Genomic DNA, 26346 nt, shown 5'->3' on the forward strand with positions numbered 1-26346 from the left:
AAATTCATACATTGATGAAAAATATTTTATATTATTTTTCTGTATTCGAATTGATACCTAAAAATTATTCTGCATTGAAATATCAATTTTTTTTAAGGATAATTATGCATAGAATGAATAGCTAATTTTTAATAAAAATTTTTCTCAGGAAAGTTAACAGTAATGTTGACATTAGATCGTTGATAAATTCATTATGCATTGCATGCAGATATTACAGCTTTGTTGATTCAGTAACGTTTTGATTTCATTGGAAATTACAAAAATATTAAACAGACTCTAAATCTTGTACAATAACGCTCAGCTTTACTATACATATTATCTAAGATTGACTCATCAATAATAAGAATATTGATTATTAATATATTATTTTTAGATCAGAGTAAAATCATCAATTACTAACACAATAAGTTATTAAAAATTAAATTAAGAATTTTCGTTTAAATTTTATTAATTAGTCTCTTAAATTTTTCAATAATAATTTCTTAAATTTAATAATTTATTTCGACCGTTAAAATCAATTACCCCGATGGATCAATTATTAACAGACTGACAAAATCAACTAGTCTACTCAGTGATATGCTGTTGAATCAATTATTGATACTCATAACGGGCAAAAGTTTCAAAAGTTGATAATTTACTAAACTAAATACAATACATCAAGTATAGTAAATACATATTTTTCAAATGATTTACAATATTTTTATAATAAATCTAGAAAATAAAAATTAAAAAGAATTACGATGCTGTCTGAACTTTTCTGTCAATTAGATTCATCTTAACGTCTATGTTTCAGACATTTTAAAATCAATAACTGATAAATTGATAGTAAAATCAAATATTGATGATATATCATACTTCAAATAGTTATAAAAATAAGTAATGTAAAATGAGTGTTTGAAAAGAGAGCATGCTCAGCTAAAATAGTTTACAAATTTTATGCTGATGAGAATTTCCCTTTTATTAATGAAATACTTACTTAATATTTTTCACAACTATTAATTTTATAATTTATAAAGATATTATAAAACTGCTCAGTTAATTAAATAAATATTAAAATAAAGCAGGGTGTCAATAATCCGCGCTTTAATTTTATTCTTTTATTTTTCTTAAAATATTCACCTAAAAAAATTTTAAGTAGATAAACAAATTCATTAATAAATCATATGATATCAAAACAAAAGTTTTATCCATTTTTAAAAAAATGGATTTTTAATTTTTTTAAATTTCTAAATGTCTATTTTTTTGCCATAATTTATTTGTTAAAAAAATTCTAAAAATTATTAAATATCAACTAAATTTATTTTCATAAAGTTAGTAGCCAGTTGATCCTTTTATTAATTTTATTCAACAAACAAATTTGTACCGAAAAATAATTTTAAAAAAACTGCATTTTTAATTTTTTTTACTCACTTTTTTGTCACAATTTATTCGTTACAAAAATTCTAAAAATTATTACATGTCTGGTAAATTAATTTTCATCAATAATTTATGAAATAAAAATGCGACTGACAATTGAATGATTTGACATTCGGAATTAATATTCATTAATGTGTAGTTCTTTAATTATTTACATTTCTACCGGAAAGTAAAGAATATGCAAAAAATAAAGCTTACATAGACTATTCCGTAAAAAAAAATATAACCATAGTTTGCCAACTGACTAGTATCGTAAACGGACGTAAAATAAAAGAAAGAAAAAATAAATAAAAGCGAAAGAGAGACGAAGAAGAAAGACGAAAAAGAGAAAGAGAGAGAGAATGAAAAAAATGACTGCTGGACGTAAATAGTGTGTATAATATAACATTTTTATAGGTATAGGCATAAGCAGTCGAGCACAGACAACGGTTGGCAGTGTACACATTGCCGTTGTTTCTTGTGGTCGTTTACTTGGTTGTTCATCGCATACATGATATATGTGTATTTATATTCATGCATATTATTTAGTAATCCTTTATTTACTTTTTCCTTAACTTTATTATTAAATAATAGATACTCATATCAGACACTGGATTATCATTTTTAAAACTCAAGTTTCATCAATACAATGAATATCCTTAAAAATGTGATACATTATCATAAAAACGTTCGTACCCGTTAAAATCGGTTCTCGTCACGGAGTCATTAAATTCCGATATTTTTTCAGAGTTTTTTAAAAAAATTGGTGAGTAAAATCATTTTTATTTTCACGATTTGAAAATCAGCAAGTATTTCATTATTGTTTAGCTTTGTTTAATAAGATTTTTTTTTTTTTTCAATTGCATTCATAGTTTTTTAAATTTTTTAATGAAAGATTTTTTTTTACTTATTTGTTTAAAAAAATTTTAAATATTTTTGAACGTAAAAAGCTAACCTAGATAAAAAAAAAAAAGATACTAATATATTTGAAAAATACTCAATTAAAAAAAAAAAAAAAATACTGAATTTTTATGATATTGAGAATAACAGATATCTAAAAGTTGAAAAACTTTTTCTAACGAATTAATTGTTATGAAAAAAAAATTTAAACGTTGAAATTGCAGAAAATGATGGCTAAATTTTTTTGAATAATTATTGGTACGAACTTGCTTGTCAAGTTAAACCAAAAAATTATTTAAGTCTGCTAATTTCTATTTCATGTATTTTATATTAATGAAGAGATTCAAGTTTGGTTTTTCACTGAAAATTGATTTTCTCTTAAGTTGTAAAATTTTTTTTATTTTTATGGCTTCATACATTAAAATTTCTATTTTGGAGAATTAAACTTGTATTATTTATATTAATAGAGAATGAGTTAATACTCCTAATTTATAGTTAAATTTTACTCTTAAATATAATTTATTTATTATTTATTACAAACAATATGTCAAACAATAGTGTATTGTCAGAAGAAATACTTAAAAAATAAATATTTATATTTTAGTTATAAAAACGATTGGTTCTTTGACTGAGTTTCTTTTTTCATTGCAGACACGAGATATTTCATGCGAGTTCTGAAATAAAAGTATATATTTTTAAACACTTACGCTCTTCTATGCTTACCTATTAAAATTTTTAAGTAAAAGTTATTTTTAAATCTAATTTTTAGCTGGTTAATTTCATATTTTTAAATACATCTAATATAATTATTCAATTATATTCACGTGCGGTTAATTGTACTTTTTATTTCTATTGATTACACTATGATATAAGTTTTTTCATTAAGTCGATAATCACTTTAACTATGACTGTAAGCATCAATAAAAATGTTTAAAATTTGTTTATAGATAAAGATAGATATATACAAATTAGCGAATAATAAATGAAAAAATTTCTACAACTCTAATATCAAGGTTGCGAATAAAAAGCAAGAAAATGTGATAGACATAACATAATAAGAGATCGATATGGAGGCGTGTATCAAAACATTTATTTTAAACAGTTATTTCATTCTTCATACTTACCGATCAATAAAATTATGTTGTGATAAGTGAACTTGAGGCTTATCCTTTAATTTTTTGCCTTAGTAATATAATAAATACGTGACTAATTATATTTATAGATTTCAAAGAAATAATTATCGAGTAATCAGAATAAATAATTACTCCTAACTATTATTCAATAACACATGCTTTAGATACTCAACAAACGTTGTATGGTTCCGTGATAAGCAGATGATTAAAACACATCACTGCCATTTGTTCATTTACAAAAAAAAATATTTTTTAATTAATTGGAAAAACTAAAAAGTCACCAGTCATCAATGTTGAAGTAATCGGAAAAAAACCAATTTTTTTTTTGTTTTATTTACCAAACAAATTAGTTCTAAAATGTCATTTAAATAATTTATTACCAGAAATCTTCATTTCATAATCATTTTGTTAAAAAATTCATTAAATGTTCAAAAATTATTGTGAAAAAACGCTTTCAAAATTTTTTTTAAATTAAATCTTGATAAAAAAAATTTGGTAGGAATTTAAAGTTTTTAGAATTGATAAAAAAATTGAATCATAAAGTGGAATCATCTTTTATCTTATTTGCGATCAATCTTATTAATTGAAACAAGATTAATTTAAATAAAAATTTTAATTTTGACTCAGTCTTATATTGAAAATATAACTACACCAAAATAAATGTATATAAATACTAATCTTGTATAAATATTTATTTTATAAAGTTACACAATTTTTATTTTATTAATAACATTCGAATTTAGTATCATAATTATACCATATATTCGTAAAAAAAATACACTGCGAATAATAATTAATGAGCGAATTATTTTATTATTAAGTATTTTTCAATGCTATAGAATTTTTACGATAAATCTAATCCTAAATATTATTTAAAGCATAGAAAACGAAATATGAAAAAAATTGATTTTTGTAACTTTTTCTTGTAACTTTTAACCTTGAATATCTTAAGTTCGGTATGGAATGTTGTAACCAATTAATAGTATGCCAAAAAAAAAAAAAAGATTTATACAAGCTTATAGTTCATATTATTTCAATTTAAAATTTGCTCCCTTTCTGATAATAAAATGATAAAAAAGTAAGCCTGATTCGAGAGAGAAAATCTTTTTACACAGGCGGTGTGGGAGGAGAGTAAGAGAACGATTTTTTTTTTGCATTGAAGGGATTCCAAGAGCTTTATAAAAAACTAACATTTATTAGAATAATATATCGCGTTCCAGATGCCATAAGGGCGTATACCGGTAAAAGGTCCTGGTGAAAAGCTATAAGGGCGTATAAAGAATTTTTTTTCGGGAATAAACGTAGTTTCGTTCGAAATGTGCAGAAATGCAAAAAAAAATTTTTACGCTCTTATGGCTCCCCGGGACCCACCTTGGATGCCATAAGGGCGTAAAATAAAAATTCTATTTTTTTTTTAAGTCCAAAAAAATTTTTATTTAGGAGAAAATTTTTTTTTTGTATTCTTACACGTTTCATACAAAAATACGTCAGTTCTCAAAAAAAAATTTTTTTTATACGCCCCTATGGCATCCGAGGTGAGTCCCGGGAGCCATAAGGGCGTAGAAAAAAATTTTTTTTGCTCGACGGGCAGAAAGCGTCAAATTTCGGCCCGCTGTGCTAAACGAAATTGCCACTTTCTACCTTCGTCGAGCAAAAAAATAGCATACACTCCTCGGGAAGTAAATAAGAAAGCCTCAGATCACATGTTTGTTGACCTCGGCTTCGCCTCGGCCAACAATTACATGTGATCTGAGACATTTCTTACTTTACTTCCCTCGGTGTGTAATATACTATTTTTTTCTCGGAAATCAACGTATTTTTGTATGAAACGTGCAGAAATGCAAAAAAAATTTTTTTCTTTAAACTAAAAATTTTGTTTGAGCTTGGAAAAAATAATAAAATTTTTATTATACGTCCTTATGGCTATCGGGTGTCATAAGGACGTATAATTTTTATATGCCCTTATGACATCTGTACGCGATATGTATAATTGCCCCAAAAAATTTAGAAATTTCTTACCTCATCGGTTTTTAGAAATTATTGTTAAACTAGTAAACTAGTAAAGTAAACAATAATAGTCATAAATGCACAGAAAAAAAAATTAACTTGAATCAAGTAAATAATGTTGAAGGATTTTATCTTCTTTATTTGAGTAGAAAAATTCTTAAACTAAGAAATTATTCTTGGCTTAAGTAAATTTTAATTAATTCAAGAATTTTTCGTCTTGATCCAAGACAATGAAACTCTTCAAAATTTGAAGAGTTTAAGAATTTTTCTCTTGATTCAAATTAATTTTTTTTTCTGTGTGGAAGCGAGTTAGCGATTATTCATAGGAAAGATAGCACTACCAAGTAAAAAAGAAACCAATATCATAAACGATGTCTCTGAAAAGAACTACTTTAAGGGGGTATTCTGGTCTAGAAACATGAATTTCAGGTAATTTTTGAAATGTCGTAAAAAAAAGACAATTAATATTTTTACTATACATTTTTTTATTAGTTGTTTGTTAACATTAGAAGAATACAAAAAAAAAATTAAAAACTAGAAAAAGTACAAAATTTTTAAAATTATAAGCTGACGGAGTGGGGGCTCTTTAAAAATTTCCACGTGACTATGACCATGATTTTAACCCTCCTAGTAATCTGAAACTAAAAAAAAAAAAGATTATTAATCAAGAATAATGTCGCAATGGTCGGAAGTAGGGAAAAGTTTGAAAAAAATTTTTCACAAAATGGCGACTGTTTAAAAAAAAATTTTTTTTTCGACCACTTTTTCTGACGGTTTTGAATTTTTTAAAAATAGTTAAAATAAAAATTTGGGGATAGGACTAGTTCCAACCATAGACAAGCTAATAAAGAAGACTCTATAAAAATTCCAAGTAAATCGGTCCAGTAGAACCTGAAAAATCGTGGTCATCGTTCCGAAAAAGACAGTTTTGAGAAAAACGCGTTTAAAATTTCGCGTAAAGTTTTTTCTAGTCTAAGTCATATAATGATATTTTAAACTTACATTGATTTAATCTGCCATTCCTGCCTCATACATTGGACCTTCCTCGACTTCAAAGAAACTATTTTCTGCATTTCTTTCTTCATATCGAGCAGTTCTGGCCTCCTTTGAAGCGATGGATGCTCGTATTTCGGAGCGGTCAATCCGGGCGTTGTCGCGTTTGCCAGCAAATGAATGAGCTTCTGGTCCAATTTTTATTCCCATCAGCTCCATCATTTTTAAAATAGGAATAAAGCCTTCATTGAAAATACAAACGCTAATAAATGTCGCTATCTCGATAATATGAAGTCCAGAATGAATGTGTTTCGGAGCGAAAGTCCAAATCAGAGAGTTCAGAGACTCATTATTATTCTGCGTTTCTGAACCTAAACATCGGGTCAATAATTCCTCTGATCACCTCTTCATCACCTCTTCATCATTAGATTTTTTTAGTTTTGCTGCTGATGCACTTGTAAAATTGGTGTCTTCTTGTGCCGTGTATCGATTACCGTGAAATTGCCTTTTCTTCTGACGATGTGGACGCGTACGCCTTTCCGCGGAAGATTTTCTATCCATTTTATTTTTAACTGTTATTATTTAACTCACAGCACATACGTCCACGTGATTCAGAGGTTAGAATTCAACTGTTAGCAGCTGGATGCAAGTGAATACTAAATGTATCAGATACGGGTCACCTCAGGTTCTCATATAACTATATATGTGTATAACTATATATATATATATATATATATATATATATTATATATATATATATATATATATATATATATATATATATATATATTTGTATAGAGGAACAAATGGTTTTACTCAGAATAGGGATTCAGGTAGACGGAGAATCCCTAATGTCTTTTGTTCGATTAGTTGCGACCGAACAAGTTTGGATGCCAGGTCAGAAAAATACTTATATCTCCGAAAATAATTTAAATTTTGAAAAATCCTCTTGTACACATATTCTTAAATAGTTAAACTTTGAAAATATAAAAAAAAAAAATTTTCGATTTTTTGAAATTTCTAGACCAGAATACCCCCTTAAGTTTTAAGGAGAAAAGTTCTTGAATTAAGATAAAAAAATTTGAATAACGGTTGGTTCTGCAGGTCATCTCTGTAACTTTCCTCTATATTCGAACTCATATACAGCTCGAAAAATCTTCGAGTTGAAAAATACAACTGATATGCATTTTCGCGCTCAAAAAATTTAGCAGTACTTTACAGTAAATTCTTCTAAATAATATTCTTGCTTCAATTTTCTTTCTTGAGTGACTTTGAAAGGATTTATGAAACTAATTTTTAAAACGATTTTAGTTAGCAAGATTCGTCAAATCTTTTTAAACCTAGCTAATTTTCTTGTAATCTTAAAAAAAAAATTTCTGCTTTAAAACAATTTATTTTTCCTGACCAAATTCTTTATTCGAGTAATTTCTTTTTTTATTTAGTTCGATTGTCATTTTTGTTTGTATACTTTCAATAAGAATCCGTTACTATAAATGATAAATTAAAAATTTTCGTCGTATTAATCAAATGTAATTGTTGTCCCTTTAAAATTTTAGAAGAACTCACAAAAAACCGAACAATGACATTATAATTTATTGTACTTACGGTATAGAATTTTAAATATCCATTATTACTTTAAAAAGAGAAAGGTTATTATTATAGTAGTACAAGGTTGAAAAACAACTTACGTCGAGGAATTTTCGGTCTGATTTTCGTAAAACTTTTATTGTTCCCATCTACTTGCCGTTAGTTTAATTGTATGTTATTGAATTAAATATATTTATAATAATTAGTATTGAAAATGAATGCACAGTATTTTTTTATTTTTCTATTAAAACAATTCAATTACTCAAATATTTTATCGGCTACCAACCGCAAGAGTCATAATTATAGAATTAAATAACAATTTTAATTTATTTGATATCGTGAATAGATTAATACATCAAATACGAAAACCAGCTGACAGTTGCAAATGTTATATGCAAGTTCTTGATAATACAAAAGAACAATTTTGATGCAATGACATTGTTTTCAACTTTAACTATATATGTTTCACCACTTCGAGTATAAAGTATCGAGTGTGCACCTTAATAACACATTTTACTCCGTTTTAATCTTCTGTGAGTATCGTATTTATTTTAGTTTTTCCTTCCCTTTAAGAACGTTTACTTTTACTTAGCGATTGAATCCCCTATCACTTGAGAAATTTACTTGATAGTTGTTTAAATTGATTCAATAGTTTTGCGTGATGAGTATTAAACGGTAAATATAAATTTCAATTTTACTTTGGTCTTGTGTTGAATAATAGTAATTTATTAGTCCTTTATTTCAATTTTATCAAAGCATATTGCTAATATTCATTATTACATTTTTAAAAATATGCGACTGAAATAATTATAAACAATGTATATCCCAGGAAAAAAAGCTTTTAATAAAGGTTTATAAAATTCGATAAATTATCATTACATCAGTGAATATAATATTAACAATCAAAAAGACTCAGTTGAAACCCAATAAACACCCGTAATTTTTAATTTTGTAATAAAACAAATAAAATAAAATAAAATTACAAATGTAATTTAATGGAATTTTTATAAAATTTTATATTGAAAATGGCCTGAAAAAATTTTAAATAATTTAATAAATTTTTATCGGGTGATTTTCAAAAGAAAATTACATGAAAAGAATTTTTTCTAATAATTATAAATATTAAATTAGCTGTTATAAGTCAATTATAATGATATTACTCCGAAAACAATTACTATTGGCTTATAACAGTTCAACTGTCATGGTTAATTCTTAGTGGTAACCAGTTAATTCTAAAATCAGTTGGACGTTTGTTGCAGCAGCTAACAGAACGGAGCTGACGTCAAAACGCCTTCTCCACATGTGGACATCGCCGTCTCGTTTAAGAATCGGTCGAGCACCAAGGAAAAAGCCGTGAACTAATATACTGTGATATATAATATCCTAAAAAAGTAAAATCGTGCTTTTTTTGGCTTTAACATTTCAAAACGATGGATAATTCTAAGAAGTCAGCCTATAAACGGAAACTCTCATTTTTGGGTTTTGGAAGAAGAGTTAGTGTAAGTAGATTTTTTTAATACTTATATATTTTATTAATTTAATAATCCAAATATAGTATAAATACAGTTATAGTGATAAATTTTAATTCGAACGTTTTTACATAATCTATTGTTACAAGCTGTTATTGGTGTTTATTTTGAAATAAACGCAAGACACATATACAGTACCACATTATTACAGTGTGTGTTCACACAACTGGATGTAATTATTGTATTATATTAGTCATTAGTTATGTCTATAAAATACTAATAATTACTCCAGTCTCTTTATCACCTTTACCTTGTGATCGCTCTAATTATATTTTCGTCTCATTAATACAGTATGTTTAAATGAAAATTAGAAACATATGACATCCGCATTAGTAAATCGGCTTTGCATTATTATTACCATTATTTTTCTTGTTTAAGAATAGGTAATTATAACAATAAAAGATTTTTAATTAATAGTACATTTATATAAAGTTCATAGACAATATGGATTACAATTCCTAGCGGAAAAGTTGGATTACTGTGCTCTCGACGTCATTGATTAGGCTTAACGTCGTAAAGGGAAAAATCCCGTCTCGATTTAAAAAAAAAAAAAAAAAAAACAGCAGTAATTATCTTTATTATAAATTTTAAGCCCTTTCTCAATAATTTGAATAGATAAATATCAGATATTTACATATTAGAACAATACTGTTTATTTACATCTGTTAGTAATTAATTAATTACGCTAATAAAATGAATCATTATGGTTTCTTCCAAATTAAAAAGATTCTTTTTATTAGTAATTTTGATTAAAGGTAATTATTTTCATTCGTTATCTTTACTGTTTCATAAATAACCCGATAAAAGGAATCGTAAACATGATTCGATCAAAAAAGAATTTCAGTACCGGGATTATTAAACTGATTGAAGTTTATTATTTCGCGGAATTAGATAATTAACTTGACGTAACTGATTTTTCAATTTTTAAAATTTATAAAAATTTGACTATGGTTGATATAAAAACTACGTGTAAAATTAAGTTCAATTAAATCGAAAAATTTAATAGAAAGTTTCATCATTTATTTACAAATTTTTTTAGATGTAGATTAAAATAAATATTTGGCCTATTGAATTATTCTATAACACAATGTACAATTATAGGCACCATTGTTATTATATTGATGGAGTCAAATGTTTATTGACTGATGACCATCAACAATCAGGCCAATCGGTCCGCGAGGTCGTCTCACTTCATAGTTATTATACAAGTCACACACACGGTGTTACACAGGCATTTAATTGTTATCACAATAAAACTACAATTCAAATACTTAATACTAATTAATAATTATTATTTCTTCTCACCAATTTAAATGGTAAAGCTACTCTTCATTTCTTTTTAGAAAACAATTAATTAAATATAATAACTCTCCATGCTCTAAAGGTTGGGGTTAAAAATTACATAATTTTTCATAACTTGCATTGAATAATTAGACTCAAATGACAGGCTAATTTTTAGAAATACTTAATTATAGTAAGTGGATAAATATAGATAAAATACTAATGAATAACTTGAATACAATTTTCAAAATGATAAAACCAATATTATTGACTTTCAATTGCTTTCTTCTAACACTTAATATTAACCTTAAATATAATCCAAGTGACAATGTAAAATTGTTCTTTGTTCATAAAATTTGTCGATTGATTAAAAAAAAATTACAAGTTTATATTACTATAAAAATATCTAAGGCAGAGGCCTGTATAAACAATTTTTAAAAGTTTTGTTTTTAATTAAAAAAAAATAAATATCCGAGAGATGAATAAAGTTTTGAGAAAAGTAAATAAAATTTTTCGATTAAATAATTATATATTCTGATCATTAATCTTAATAATCTTAATAATCAATTGGATTCATCAGTCACTTAGTTACGTCGTTTTCGTTCGACATGGCTAAAAAAATGTATGTTGAAAATTCTACAATTATGACGCTAGCATAAGAAAAATAAATCAATTTTTGAATCATCAATCTAATATTTGACGTGATGGGAAAAAATAAAAAATACTAGTCTGAAACGTTTACAATTATTTTATTGTTTACAAAATGGACAGGTTCTGCTTGTGTTTTTATTATCTCCTTCAACGTAATCATCAAAAATAATGATGAATCTGTAAAATTTATAGATAAAAAATAGTTTTTCTATTTTTACACTTAACTATATATTAAAAACGGCTTGAAACACTTACGAATATCAAACATCCATTTATTTTTAACTAGTTATTTATCTTTTATTGCCTTGGCTCTGTAATTATTTTCACAATAATTGTCGTAATGAAACTGAGTTTTAATTATTTTTTAAATAAGATAAAAAATACTGAACGGAAGAAAATAACCTATTATATACAGTAGTATTTATAAATAATGATCAAATTAACAGAAAATAGAGACCAAAATCAGTCAACTTATATTACAAGAGAAACCGCCGTTAACGACCCAAGTCTGATTAATGTAGAATTTTTTCTTATTAATGTTACAAGGTTAATTTAAGTAAAAAATTTTATTTGTATTCTTATGGCCAAACTGTTATGATGTTAATTTTTTGTAATATTCAATCTTATTTATATAATACTTTTTACAAATAGTTATTAGATCAACATTAGAATTAAATTCTTAAAAAAAAATTGAATTCGAACCCGAGGCAAAAATTTTAGAATTAAAATGAAACTGGAAAAAATGAGCAATTAATAGATTTTTTGTTTCAAAATTAGAATACGCTTGACTACATTATTTAATTAAAAATATGAGATTAAAATGTTTTGATCAGAATTATTCATAATACTCGTTATTAAAAATAATCTGTTGTCTATTCGAATGGATATATTATTGAGTAAAGTTATACGCTGAAACAATGATGATTTGTATAGATTAATATATATATTAATATATAAATATATATATATATATATATATATATATATATATATATATATATATATATATATATATATTAATAAATATTAATATATAAATATGTTCTTAAATAATTAAGAAACACTAAAGAAATTATCGAACAGATGTCTATTTAAATTGATGGTGACTATACTCGTTTCTACATAAATTGATCAATTAATCACCCCAAATGTAATTATCATTATTGGTGCTGTTGAAATCGTTTTATTTAATTTATTTGCTTTCAAGCTAAACAAGGAATATAATGTTTCAAATTTCACCATTATTCAGACTTTAATAAAATTTTTCGATTAGAATTTGTAGCTTATATATAAACATTTACTTTCTATGTATCTAAAAATTATTTATTGCAATTTCTACAAAAATGAAAGCAATTATCAAAACACACTGACTTGAATTAATAACTAAAAAACTTTTAATTTTATTCATTTTTATTAAATACACTGTAATAAATTTTCGATCATATTGAGTCAGAAAAGTTTTTGTTTAAAACACACGTAACGGAAAACTTTGTTCTTTATATGCTCTTAAAATTTTAAAATGTACTTAAAGTTGAATTTATAAAACTCTGTAAAATATTCATTTTACTTTGAACGTGAAATGTTTTTAATTTCCGAAGTATGGAGGAACTAGTCGGAGGAAGGGGGTTAATTGAACCAACGAATCTATAAAATCGAAAAAAATGAAATATTTTTTTAAAATTATAATCCAATACGTAATACTTTGATTTGCTCAAAATTTGGAACTATTATGATTATTTGTTTTGTTTTATTTTTTTTTTTTTTTTTTTTTAGTTTGAACTATGTAAATTTTTTTTAACTTTCGGTAAGAAGTTTAATATTTTTTAAATTTTGAATTGTAATCATGAAATTTCAGTTGTAATTGCTCCGAAAAAGATTTTTTATAATTAACGTGATGATTTGAAGAAAATTACTTATTAATAATTTTATATTTATTAATTATCGCAATAATATTCCATGGGTCTGTTGAACTATCGATTCTAAAGACGTTTGAACCAAATTTCTTATGAAAATTATATTTAACATTAAATAATGAAACGACAATCGAAAAAAATTTTAATTGATAGATTAAAGTTTATCAATGCAGATATAATCAAATATATGTTTATTAAACTGTGTATGATACTAATATTATAAAGAGGAAAGATTTAATTGTATGTTTGTTTACATTGAATAGGCTTTGAAACTATTGAACGGATTTGAAAAATGGATTCTTTCACTGTTGGGAAGCCACACTACCCCGGGTGACATAGGCTATGTTATATTTTCAAATTTTTGTTAAATACCCGTGCGAAACCGGGACGCGCTGCTAGAACATAATAAATAATTAAGTATAAGTGATTATTTGAGTTTTTAACGTGCTTGGTTCTTACTCTTATTACTATATTTGTACTATTCGGTTCTTAATAAATTGACGCGGTTGGATAATTATACATTTCGAGCCCGAAATTCTAGTGGTCGTTGAGAACATACTGTTTTAAAAATTTTTAATTGCGATATCTTTCGAACAAATCAATCGTTTGTGATGTGATTTGCAGCATTCGACGCAGTTTTTCAAGCACAATAAGATTATTCATCACTTACCAAACGATATTCGACGTAAAATTTTGAAGTTATATTAAAAAATCACTTTTTTCGATTTTTTTCGTAAACGATATCTTACGAATGAATCAACCGATTTTCACCAGCCGGCGGCGATCGGCGTAGTTTTTTTTATACTAAAAGCTGATTAGTTTTTGAAATCGATCGATAAAGCTATTTAAAAGTTATTCCAAAAAAACCACATGGAAAAAAATTTTTTGAGATTTCTTGGAATCTATTAATCCGAACCGTTTCAAATTTTCAGGAAATCTAAGTTTGATAGAACTCTTTGAAAAAGTTTGGTTCCAATCGGTCAAGCCGTTTAAAAATTATAAAAGACACACACACACGCACACACACGCACACACACGCACACACCATCGTAAAAATCGTCAGGACAGCTTCCTACACCGTAAAAAATTTGGTGTCATTGCATAAAAAAACTTAGTGTTAAATATTTAAAACTTTTTTGTGTTGATTTAAAAGTGTTAAATACTTAACACAAAATTTTTTGACGCAATGACGCAAAATTTTTTACGATGTAGGACCTTAAATCATCGACATCTGATGAAAACTCGATTTTCGAAAAACGGGGTAAAACTAATAATTTCTCCATTTTTGAAAATTTTCAATTTTCTTAGCGAGAAGTTAAAAATTGTCTCAGTATTTTTGGTTCATTTGACCACCTTCTCCCGTACTTTACGAAACTGTGACCATAAAAACAACCTACTTGAAAAGGGTAGGGGTAAGAGTTTCAATGAAGTTTTCATGCTCAAGGTTTGGCAATGACCGTATACTGTATAGGGTAAGGCTTCTCAATCTCATGACCTAACAATCGAATTAAATCTACAAAGAATATAATAGTCGTTTTATGTGCACTTGTGTATTATTAGTTGAAATCGACACTGTATGCACTGATCTTGTGATACGAACCATATATAATAACATTTTGCTATCATACCATGTAATAACAATAATTACTATTATCGTTTTCGAAAAAGTTTAAGTTAAAAAAATACTGGAAAATATAGTGCAAGTTTCTAAAATAGCGTGATAACTATAATGTTAATTCAATACAGTTACGACTATTATTTTCATTTTGGATTATTTTTACTGTTATAGGACTATAAAAACTTTTATTATTTAAGTGTACGATGTATAGAAAAAATAGACATTGTACAAACTTCTTATATTATGTACTAATTTCGAATTATCAGTATTAATACATCATGATGTTAATACTTCTACTGAGCAGTAATAGTTATAGTTCTTATCAGGACATAATATAAAGATTTTATTTTGTGTCTACGAACCCAGTAAAAATGTAAGAAAACCATTACCTAGATTAACTAATTTTCGATTTTAAAGCCTTTTATATTAGATATTACTACTGTTGAGATAAGAAAAAATACGCTCATAATTTTTACAATTTAATACTCACTTCTCTTGTAATTTACGTATTTTACAAGATCGTGATGGATTTAAATACCAGCTTAAAGACGAATTTCGTAAATTCAAGTGTATCGAATCCTTCACTCTACACATAATATGTCAAACAACATTTTTATAATAACAACTGCGGAAATATGACTTGAGAGAAAAAACAGTTCAGAATATTAATAGTATTGACAAATTAATGTTGAACTTATTTCCATGTAAGGTAAAGGGCCCTATTATGAGACAGTGTCCATATTTATGATACAGGACTGAATTATGCGATAAATAAAAAAAAAAGATCGAGTTAACTTGAATATAAAAATTATAATAAATCGGTATTTAACTAAGTTTCTAAGATGATCCTTTAATTTTATGATTAATTTAATAGATATAATTAAAAAAATATTTGAAATTGCTTGGCTTAAAATTTGCGCTCTTACAGACCTTTAAAAGGAGTGAAACAGCGACGAGTATCCAATTTTGTAGCCTGGTAAAAACATTGTTTTTGTGACTTTTATTCACGTGTTACATATTAATTGAAAGCTAAAGAGTTGTAAATTGAGTGAGTATAAGTATTTTTAAGTTATTTTTAACAAAAGTATTTAATTTTTGGGTGTCTCATAATACGTACAGTTATTTGCTTGCATGTACGGTTTTATGAGACACTTTATTAGGTGTCTCGCGCAACATGGACATATGATTTTGTTTATAGTCCCAGTTAGTGAGACAGTGAGTTTTAACAGTCATAAATATAAGTAGTAATTAATAATTTATAAAAAAAACGGTGTGTATGTATAACTGAGAACCTAATTATTGTATAAAAACTCAATTTAATATTTCTTAGTAAGTATGTCACATTTATTAGTGAAAAATTATGAATCTAACCTAAAACTCTGACAGCATGCTGATGTACAAAATTCATTTTTTAATTATTTTAAGTACTTAAATTTTATAATTAACTTGTATAATATTCGAAACATTACTATAAATATTGATTTTTCTTATATTTCAGATTATATAACAACAAATACTTATAAAAAATTTTTTAAAAATATGGCTAAAAAATCAACACAATCGAAGTTGAAAAAGAAAACAAATCCTGCAAAAAAATATGTAGTAACGTCTGAGAATGTAATTAAAAATTCAAAAAAAAAGAAAATGTCAACGATTGAATTACAGTACAGAAAATGTTGAAAAAGCTTTAAAAGCTATAAAAGATACCGGAATGTCTTTAAGAAAGGCTGCTGTTGCCTTTGGTGTACCGGTTGTAACTTTGGGGAGAAAGAAAAATTTAGATCCAGGAGAAACCAAAAGTAAAACTGGCCCAGGCATAGTTTTGAGTGATGATGAAGAAAAACAGATTGTTACATGGATATTACATCGAGTAGAGATTGGAGTGCCTGTTACCAAAAGTGAGTTATTGGACAATATCCAAAAGTATGTCAAAAAAATTAAGAAAAAACCATTCAAAGACGATCGTCCTAGTCGACACTGGTACGAAAACTTTAGAAGAAGGCACCCCGAATTGTCAATTCGAAAACCCCAAAAATTGAGTATGACTCGAGCAGCAGTAACGCAAGAAGATCTTCAAGATTGGTTTGCAAACAACAAAATATATTTAGAGAAAAAGATTTATTGAGTATTCTTCCGAGTCGAATATTTAATTGTGAGGAAAGTAGCATTAGTTGTGTCCTGATGCTGAGAGTGTGTTGGCAGCAAAGGGGACTCGTGCGGTTTACAAAGTTGTTGACGGTGGTAAGGAAGCTTTAACAGTATTATTTATGTACAGAGCTGATGGTATTCATGGTCCTCCGATGCTCTTGTACTCTTATAAGAGAACTGTACTAAAAAAATAATTGAGAATACTCCAAATGGTTGGGGATTGGAATTTCGGACAACGGCTGGATGACAACCGAAACCTTTTATGAATATATAACAAACGTATTCTATCCTTGGCTAGTCAAAGAAAATACGGAGTTTCCAGTAATAGTTTACATGGATAACCATTCAACCCATCTTAACTTGCCATTAGTAAATTTTTGTCGAGAAAAAAAGATCGAATTGATTATGTTGCCGCCAAATTCCACCCATATTATGCAACCACTGGATATATCGTTTTTTTTTTGCTCGACGGGCAGAAAGCGTCAACTTTCGGCCCGCTGCGCTAAATGAAGTTGCCACTTTCTGCCTTCGTCGAGCAAAAAAATAGCATACACTCCTCGGGAAGTAAATAAGAAAGCCTCAGATCACATGTTTGTTGACCTCGGCTTCGACTCGGCCAACAATTACATGTGATCTGAGACATTTCTTACTTTACTTCCCTCGGTGTGTAATATACTATTTCCATCCATTTAAGGAATCGTGGAGAAAATGTGTACCTAAGTGGAAAAATCAGCAGAGTGAGACATCAGTAACCAAAGAAAATTTTCCTCTTGTTCTTCAGTATACTCTGGATAATATGCCTAATGCTGAGAACGTGGTTCAGAGTGGTTTTCGAGGATCAGGGCTCTATCCATTTGACTCTAAAGCGGTAGATTACAATGTTTTAAATAAGGGGAAGAAATCAAAACAAAAATTTGAAAATAATGACATTTTTAAAGCCAATGAAGTTACAGAAGAACAAAGATTTTTACATGAGTTTGAAAAAAATTTACAAGAGGAACTACTTTTGGATTTTTATGCGGCAGCGAGTAGTGGATCATGGACGGGTGATGTGGAGAAGAAAGCTTTGTTTGATTATTGGTTACAAATTTACAAAAATTCAACGGGTATTTAAAACAAATAATTACATTAACTTATTTTACAATTATCAACTTTAAGTATAATCGAACTATTTTTACTTCATTTACAATTAATTTATTTTTACTATTGATTTTTTGAAATTTTATACGTACAACTTTTTTAGAATTTTATATATTCGAAATCAATTTTTCAGCTAACATAAATTTAATCTATTTTAAGTTTGTAGTAATATTAACACCTTTTTTTTTTTTTGTAGAATATCTGAATAATTTGACATAAATTCTCTTTAGTATATACATATAATCATTTCAATAATAGGTGAAACTCCAAGAAAGAAACCAATTATCTTGAGCAATGAGGTTTTACATGATCCCAAAATCCTTGATATTCTTAAATATAGGTCGCGTTCTAGTCAAGAAAACAATGTTGAAGATGTTGATCCAGGAATCAATCCCTTAATAAATAATAGAGCAACTTATAATGAAGAATATGAAACAAATTTCAAAGCAGAGAGTTGCGATACAAGATGGCAATCTGTCATTATTTTCGATAATCAGACGAGTATGAATAGCGACGAAAATGGTGTTGGGGCAATCAATGATACTTATGACATTGTATGCGATCTGCCAGTTCAGATAATTGATCAAGAATCATTAGTTAGCACTAATCCCATGCCAGACACACTTAGCAAACATTCTCCGATCGCTGCAAATTCAGGAGTTGCTTCTGATAACAATTTACTATTACAAAATCAAAGTGATCCTATTGACGTACAATCACTCCTTATAGACAAATGTTCATATAACCAGGATTATCAGCAAGGTACATACATTTCAAAATAATACATTTCACGTATTATTTTGATTTTATTAATAAAAATCATAAACTTTCAGGACTTGAAAATAATCAAGAAAACATTTGTAAATCAATCGATCGACAAAGTTCAAGCGTGAAAAAAAATTCTCCAAAAGCAGACAAAAAGGTAATGTGAAATTTTTTTTTAGATTATAATTATGTATCAAAAAGGTATTTAATAAAATTTTCGCGATTTTTAGTTTTAGATAATTCGCCTAAAAAGCCATTCAAAGAAATATTTACATTACCTGTCGAATATTTACCGAAAAAAAAAGGTGTAGAGTTGAAAAGTCGGGTAAATCAAAATTACCTTCTGTTGGAACATCTGACGAATGGTATCAGTCTGAATTGGAAAAAGAAAAAATTAAGAAACAGCAGCAAGATAAAAAACTAAAACGGAAAGAATTACAAGACGAAAAAAAAAAGCTCCAGGAAAAAGTAAAGGAAATTCAGAAAAAATTAAAAGAAGAGAAATAAATTATTTATTATGTGACTATTGAATTGTTATTTTGTAACAATTTATCTAATTTCTTTGATAATTGTGAAAAATGATCTCATATTAATAAAAAAAAAAATCATATAGATATCGCTTTACTTATTTTTCAGCTGTCTCATAAATAGGGACCTCTTTCATGAGACATTGGGGTCATATGTCTTAAAACTGTCTCATAAAAGGGGTCATAAAGGTTGTTAGAAAAAATGGTTTATTTTTATTTATTTGTTAGATAAAATTGAGTTTAAATATATAATAGCTGTCTAATAATGACAGAGAAATGATATAATACCATCCAAATGGTATTTTTCTCTTAAATACTTTTTTAAGCAGTGAGAATGTCCCACCTACCTTAGAATCGGTCTCATAATAGGGCCCTTTACCTTATCGGTGTCTGTAAACTTTAAGTTATCTTTAGATTTTAGTGCCCTTTAACAAGCGATTATAGCAATAAAAAAAATTTCCGATAAACTATGGTATTTTAAAGATCTCTGTTAAAAACAAGGAAGATTAAAAAAAATAGAGAAAGAAGAGGTTTTTTAGATACTAACGCGTAAAAAATATTTTAAGTATTGTTTTTTAAAAAAAAATATACTTTAGACCCGAAAAACATTTCTCTAGAGTCATACTTCTATAGTTAGGAATACAAAAAATAACTTTTTTTTTTTTAATTTAATTACTTTTTTATGGGTTGTCAATTCATTTTCGTCGAAAATGGATAACTTTTTTAAGAAGCTTAAAATTTTTTTTAAAAAAAATTGCATTGTTATAAAAATAATACTAATAATTCGTAAAAATTAGAAATGAAATAAAAAATGAAATTACTTCAAATCGAATTGAAATGAAGGTCGAATTTTCAAAGTCTTTTTTTTTTTATAGAGAATATTAGAATAGAATATAGAATAGAGTACATGAATATGCACACACATTTTTAAAACAATCAGAGAGGATCGCTTCGAAAAAATAATTATGTATAGTAGAACAACACATACATATGTGCTTATTTATTGATTTGTTGATTTAAATTATTCAGTTCCCAGATTGAATGAATAATATCTTTGGAACTAACTAAACAATTAAGTTAATGACATTTAAATATTCATCAAGTTATTTTTAGATTTCGAACTCATTTGATGATTGTTTGAATACTGTTATGTAATGAGATTTTGAAGATAAGAGATGAAAAATGGAAAGTTGGATGCGCCGTCGCCGTGAGTAGCCGTGAGATAATCAATATATCAAACTCCATGATATGACCGGCAATTATAGGATCTAATTAATAAAAATTAAACATTAGTACAAAAATTTCCGTAAAGTTTTATCATTGTACTGATTACCGATCGTAATGCATTTGAACTATGTAAGTCTAACATATTATACAAACATTAATCATTTTCTCTTATTTGACCGAGACCTAGAAATTTCACGAGCAAGTGTAACACTTGTTGCTTACTGCGCGATAGCAATTCTAAAAGCAACTGAGTATCAAGGGTAACTAGTATAATCAATACTGCATATATTTATGCACTCCTATGATACTTAATTTAATAACTATATTTATAGACTCACTTTCTATCTAAAATTCATTTTATTCGTTAAAGTTTATTATCATACTTGCTTAAATTATTTGTTCTAAGTTAGTATTATACAAGCTCTATACTTAATGGTATATACTTTTACGAAGTGAGATACTAAATGTCGCTACCCCTCAGGAAAGGCTACTTTACCTCAAAGAAGATAAATTAACTGATAAAATAATCTTGATTCACGAGAAATAATCTTTCTAAAAAAATTATTTGAAATACAACCGGTTGTCTTCTTTCAAGAACTTCTTGTTTTAAATCTCGTCATCTTGACTTAAGAAACTAGTATCTTCGATCGATAACGATTGTTACTTGGTGATTTAAGAGTATATTATCTTCGATCAATAGAATCAAATTTTTATTCATCTGAGATTAAATTTTCAAAAATTAAGAATAATTTCGTTTTCGTTAAATAACTTTATATATTTGGTTACGAAATAGTTTGTTTATTCAAGATAGTAAAAAAAAATCTTTTAAACACACAAAATTTTTATTGAAGAACCATTCCCATGTTTTTTTCTACTGGCACTTATTGACATTGACCGTAATATTTTTATTAAAGACTTGTGTAGTAAATGGAAACTTGAAAATGTAATTTATCATTGTCAAGTGGTAGGTAGTTTCATAAATAATCCATCGAATATCAGAGTTTTTTTTTTTTTTTTTTTTTTTTTTTATAAGGAAATTTTTATTTGTTTAGAAGAAATTTATGAAACTGTATTACTAGATAACACTTTTTGAACACATTGTGAAACGTATTTAAAACTTTTTTTATGATACAGAAAATAGTAGAAATTCAGCAGTTTTTGGTTTTAATGGGGTTCTTGAAACAAGTTGGTAATATCTAGAACCAATATTATCGCATTGTCTTAACCTCGCGTATTTTGTTTGAAAACAGAAAAGTTTCGTTAAAATAAAAGTCTTCTGAAGAGCTTTTTGCTTATCCAAGAGTTCTAATTAATTGACTGAGAAGTACGTTTTTTCAATTTAAAAAATTGACTACTTCCAAACAAGAGTAAAATTTTAAATAAAATATTTTTCTTGAATCAATTTATTTTTTTTTTTTAAGGGGCACACCTAGTGTGAAATTTCGAAAAAGTCGATTTTTTTTTTTTCATATTTCGGTAGATTACACCTTTAAAAATAACATATTAAAATTTCAAATCGATATATCAAATAGTTTTTGAGTTATAACATTTTAAAGAGCAGCCGCTCGGCAGCTAGAGTGTCATTAGCTGCGAGACGTACCTGAAGTATTGTTCAGAGTCTACTGTCTCTTCCAGCCCCTATAACACGATTCCAGTTTCTATTGTTGGCTCTCAGGTATACAAAAATATATCATTATAATAATTTCTAGAAATTTCTAGAAATTTTTCGTTTACTGCCACGTAAATTATTTTCGGAGCCAGACACATTTAGTCTCATTGTGATCGTTGTATCGAGCGCATCATAATTTTACACGTGCTATTTTCTTGAAAATGAGTGATCAATCTTCATATTCAAATAAAAAAGGAACTCACAATGTTCCTAAGCATCGATCAATTGCGAAAAAACGCAAGTTTACCGGAAATAGATTTACATTTGAGCAATCTACTGCGAATACCAGTACGTCCGCAGAAAAGTTTTTACAAAATAATGACAATAATGTTGTGATTGACCCATCTCATGGATATTGTATTTTGCAATTTTTATCAGTTTTTAGTGCAATTAGTAATTTAGTGGTGTGTAAAACCTGTCAAAAAAAAGTTACTTTCAATCAAGCAAGTTCAAGAGGTCTAGGGTTCAAAATTGCTATTATTTGTGAATGTGGCAATTCGTATATTAATTCTGGACCAATGATTAATAACGCATTTGAAATAAATAAACGTATTGTTGCTGTGATGCGTCTATTGGGCATCGGAATAAATGGGATAAATTTTTTCTGTGGATTAATGGATTTAGCATGCAAATTTTACGACCAAACTTTTGCGGGATGTTTTACGAATTTACAGATTGCAGCCGAAACTGTTTGTAAGCTCAGTATGCAGCAAGCTATAAATGAAGAAAAAGAGCTTACATTAAAGAAAGAAAATTCGGAGACAAATTTGACTGTTAGCGGCGATGGTACCTGGAAAAAACGTGGCCATACTTCCCGTTTCGGAGTAGTTACGCTGGCAGGAAAATACAGCAAGAAAATTCTTGATTCATGCGTAAAATCTACATATTGTCAGAGTTGTGTTTTTGGAAGAAAAAAAGATAGCGAACCTGAAGATTATGAGGAATGGCTATCATTACACGATGAAGAATGTGATGCCAATCATAAAGGATCTGCCTCAAAAATGGAAGTGGATAGTGTAAAAGACATGTTTGGTCGTTCCATTAGTAAATATGGTGTAAAATATACCCGCTATATTGGTGATGGTGATAGCGTTACCCACAAAGGACTTATAGATTTGAATCCTTATGATATTCCTGTTGCTAAATTGGAATGCTATCTACATGTGAAAAAAGAATGGGAACACGTTGCCGAAGTGTAAAGAACATTAATAAGAAATTAGGAGGAAAAAGTAAAACATCACAAAAGTTAACTGTAAATTTTATAAATAAACTCCAAAAATATTATGGTTTAGCAATTATGAGGAATCAAGATAATGTAGATGAAATGTATAAAGCAATCTGGGCAACATTTTATCATTTCTGTTCAACTGACAAAAACCCAAATCATAAAAATTGTCCAGAAGGCGCTGAAAGTTGGTGCGCTTATCGCCGCGCGGAAGCTGAAGGAATCACTAGTACATTTAAACACGATTACCTCCCACTGGATCCAGAAGTACAAGAAGCTATAAAACCTATTTATGAAGACTTATCTCGATATGAATTGCTTGATAGATGTAAAGGTAACAATACTCAAAACAACAATGAAAGCTACAACGGTTTACTTTGGCACTTTTCACCCAAGCATCTTCATAATGGCTTCAAAACTATTGAATTGTCAAATAATTTTGCAACTGCAATATTTAATGACGGTTATTCGTCAATTTTGAAGATATTCAATGTAATGGGAGTGATAGTTGGACCTGCAGCAAGAGATTTTGCGGCTCTTAAGGACGACACGAGAATACGAATCGCTGATTATCGCCAAAGGGTTTCTTCAGAAGAAGGTCGATCATCTCGAAGAAAAGCTTCTTCAGCTGAACAAGCCCTTTTCGAAGAAGAAGAAGGTGTATTATATGGCCCTGGAATAGCAGATTAGCTGTAAATATGATTTTAAACCACTTATAACAGTGGAAACGATCATTTTATCTTTAAACGCGTTTTTCTCGAAACAGCATTTTCCGAATTTGCTGCAGTGATTACTCAAAAACAAATGATCCGATCACTATCGAATTTTTTTTACATGTTCTATATATAGTTCTCCGTACAATGACCTATCGATTTTTTGATCTGATCAAAAATCGAATTTTCGCAGGCCACAAACGACCAAAATTTTAGGTAAAATTCGACTATTTTTTTTAAAACGCCGCCATATTGTCAATTTTTGATTTTTTTTTTTTATCGTAGGTCATTGTACAGACAATATTATCTAGTTTAACGAGATATTTTTTTTTTAGATTTCATCCACGGAGAAGGCCGGAATCACTGCAGCAGTGAAGGACCTTTTTTTTTTCGCGCCGTTAGAGATCGACGATAACTTAAAAAATATTTAATTTTTTTCTTCAAAAATTTCATTATGTATTCTTAAAACATGTATAAATATATTCTTAAAATTTTAAAATAATTGATAAAGTATTTTTTTTAATAAAAATTCCCAAAAATCACGTTTTTTTTAGGCCGTTACACTAGGTGTGCCCCTTAAGTGCAACATTTCGAGTGTTCATACAATTTTCTTCTATTTTCATGCGGTTGAATAATTTTTTGATAAAAAATATAAGTCTATTGAATCTCATGTCAGCTTTTCTTTTGTTTTTTTAATCTTATTTATTTTTTCAAATGAGTTGTCATAATGCAGATGTCCATAATGAACCAATTGGATAACTCTCTCTATGCTAAAACATGACCTGTTTTTCATTTATCAGTAACAAATTCATCTTAGATTGTAAAACTGGTCCTTAAATTGTTTAAGGTAATAACCTTTTTTATAATAAACGACAAAATATGTTTATTATCTTAACAGTCGTATATTTATCCCAATGAATTCATAACAAGTAGTACAGCGATTTTTTTCAGTCAAACGATTCTGAAACTTAAATATTCCTTGACGTATATGGTTAAATGTAGGTAATACAATATATTATAGATTTGACGTAGAGTAAGAGGTAATTTGACGTGGTTCGCGTTTTAGTTGAGGAAGAACGAAAAATATTAACACTAGTGAAATGATACCCCCATGTATATACAATATATACATATATTTATATTAAAGTATCTCTATCGATCCATTTGGATTAAATAGCGGGGATGAAAACTGTGAGCTTACAAGCACGCGCAGACGGTATCCTAGTCCTCAATTTAAGCTTTCAAATCATTTGAGCCCAGAATGTCATGCCCGAAACCAGTGGAAGTTCCACTGGAAAGGCCTTCTTACAAAAAGCGCGGGGAAAATTGCTTGGTTGGTTACGACGTTCATTGCGAACGTTTCACCAGGTGTGTCATTAACTACATATTACTACATCTCTAGTTATTCTATTTTTATTAAATAATAAAAAAAAATTATGTTTTTCTCAGAAAACATTCATTGTTTGAACTAAATAATTTTTTTAAAGCCGTGTAAGCCGTCGAACCTTCTCCAGGTTAATTTTATAATTATTACAGATCAATATTCACAAAGTGATGTAAAAACTACAATTATTCTCAAATTTCAACTTAGTATCGTAAAATTTAAAATAATTGAATTTTTAATCGGTGAAAGTGATGTGAGTAATTTTTTAGAAGTGATGTCAGCCATATTTTTGACCAAAGACTTTTACAAATATATTTTTTCTTTTCAAATTCTGTTTTGGGTAATTATTGAGTTTCACGGTTTATAGTACTTCAACCCATAAAAATATTGTTCAGATTTTTCTTTGGAAGTGAGAATGATAAAATAAAAAAAATTGACAGACTTTTTTTTAAATTGTTTTTTCTAATGATTTAACAACTAAAATACGAAAAAACAAATACTGGAAATCGTTACATTGTGTAGACACTTTTTTTTCGCGATT

General features: G+C 27.5%; 3 protein-coding genes across 8 annotated transcripts in view; all 3 read left to right on the plus strand.

The window, feature by feature from the left end:
* Positions 1–1577: 1577 nt before the first annotated feature.
* The window catches only part of Ae2 (anion exchange protein Ae2), a 37496-nt gene continuing 12727 nt past the window's right edge, over positions 1578–26346 (plus strand). The window contains exons 1-2 of one of the 4 annotated variants that reach the window (XM_074259577.1): positions 1578–2161; positions 9258–9514. In XM_074259577.1, the coding sequence (XP_074115678.1) occupies positions 9446–9514 (69 nt within the window). In that variant the 5' untranslated portion in view covers positions 1578–2161; positions 9258–9445. The remainder of the gene's footprint in view (positions 2162–9257; positions 9515–26346) is intronic. The other 3 variants (XM_074259575.1, XM_074259576.1, XM_074259578.1) reach the window with 3 other exon arrangements.
* LOC141538215 (uncharacterized) lies at positions 17174–19672 on the plus strand. 2 transcript variants are annotated; one of them, XM_074259586.1, is made up of 5 exons: positions 17174–17248; positions 17850–18261; positions 18554–19057; positions 19129–19217; positions 19291–19395. In XM_074259586.1, exons 1-5 carry the CDS (start codon positions 17189–17191, stop codon positions 19294–19296), a joined length of 1071 nt encoding a protein of 356 aa, XP_074115687.1. In that variant the 5' UTR covers positions 17174–17188; the 3' UTR covers positions 19297–19395. The 2 variants fall into 2 exon arrangements, with proteins under 2 accessions (XP_074115687.1, XP_074115686.1); XM_074259585.1 differs by lacking the exon at positions 17174–17248 and having other exon boundaries at positions 17357–18261; positions 19129–19216; positions 19289–19672.
* Positions 23656–24995, plus strand: LOC141538217 (uncharacterized). Of its 2 annotated transcripts, none has more exons than XR_012481031.1 (2): positions 23656–24637; positions 24757–24995. XR_012481031.1 is itself a non-coding variant. In XM_074259589.1 (2 exons), exon 1 carries the CDS (start codon positions 23658–23660, stop codon positions 24396–24398), a length of 741 nt encoding a protein of 246 aa, XP_074115690.1. In that variant the 5' UTR covers positions 23656–23657; the 3' UTR covers positions 24399–24400; positions 24757–24995. The 2 variants fall into 2 exon arrangements, 1 of the variants encoding a protein (XP_074115690.1); XM_074259589.1 differs by having other exon boundaries at positions 23656–24400.

Source organism: Cotesia typhae, unplaced genomic scaffold (genome assembly GCF_013202065.1).
Source record: "Cotesia typhae breed Kobodo isofemale line unplaced genomic scaffold, CoteBio_Ctyphae contig_20, whole genome shotgun sequence".
In the NCBI taxonomy this organism is placed as follows: Eukaryota; Metazoa; Arthropoda; class Insecta; order Hymenoptera; family Braconidae; genus Cotesia; species Cotesia typhae.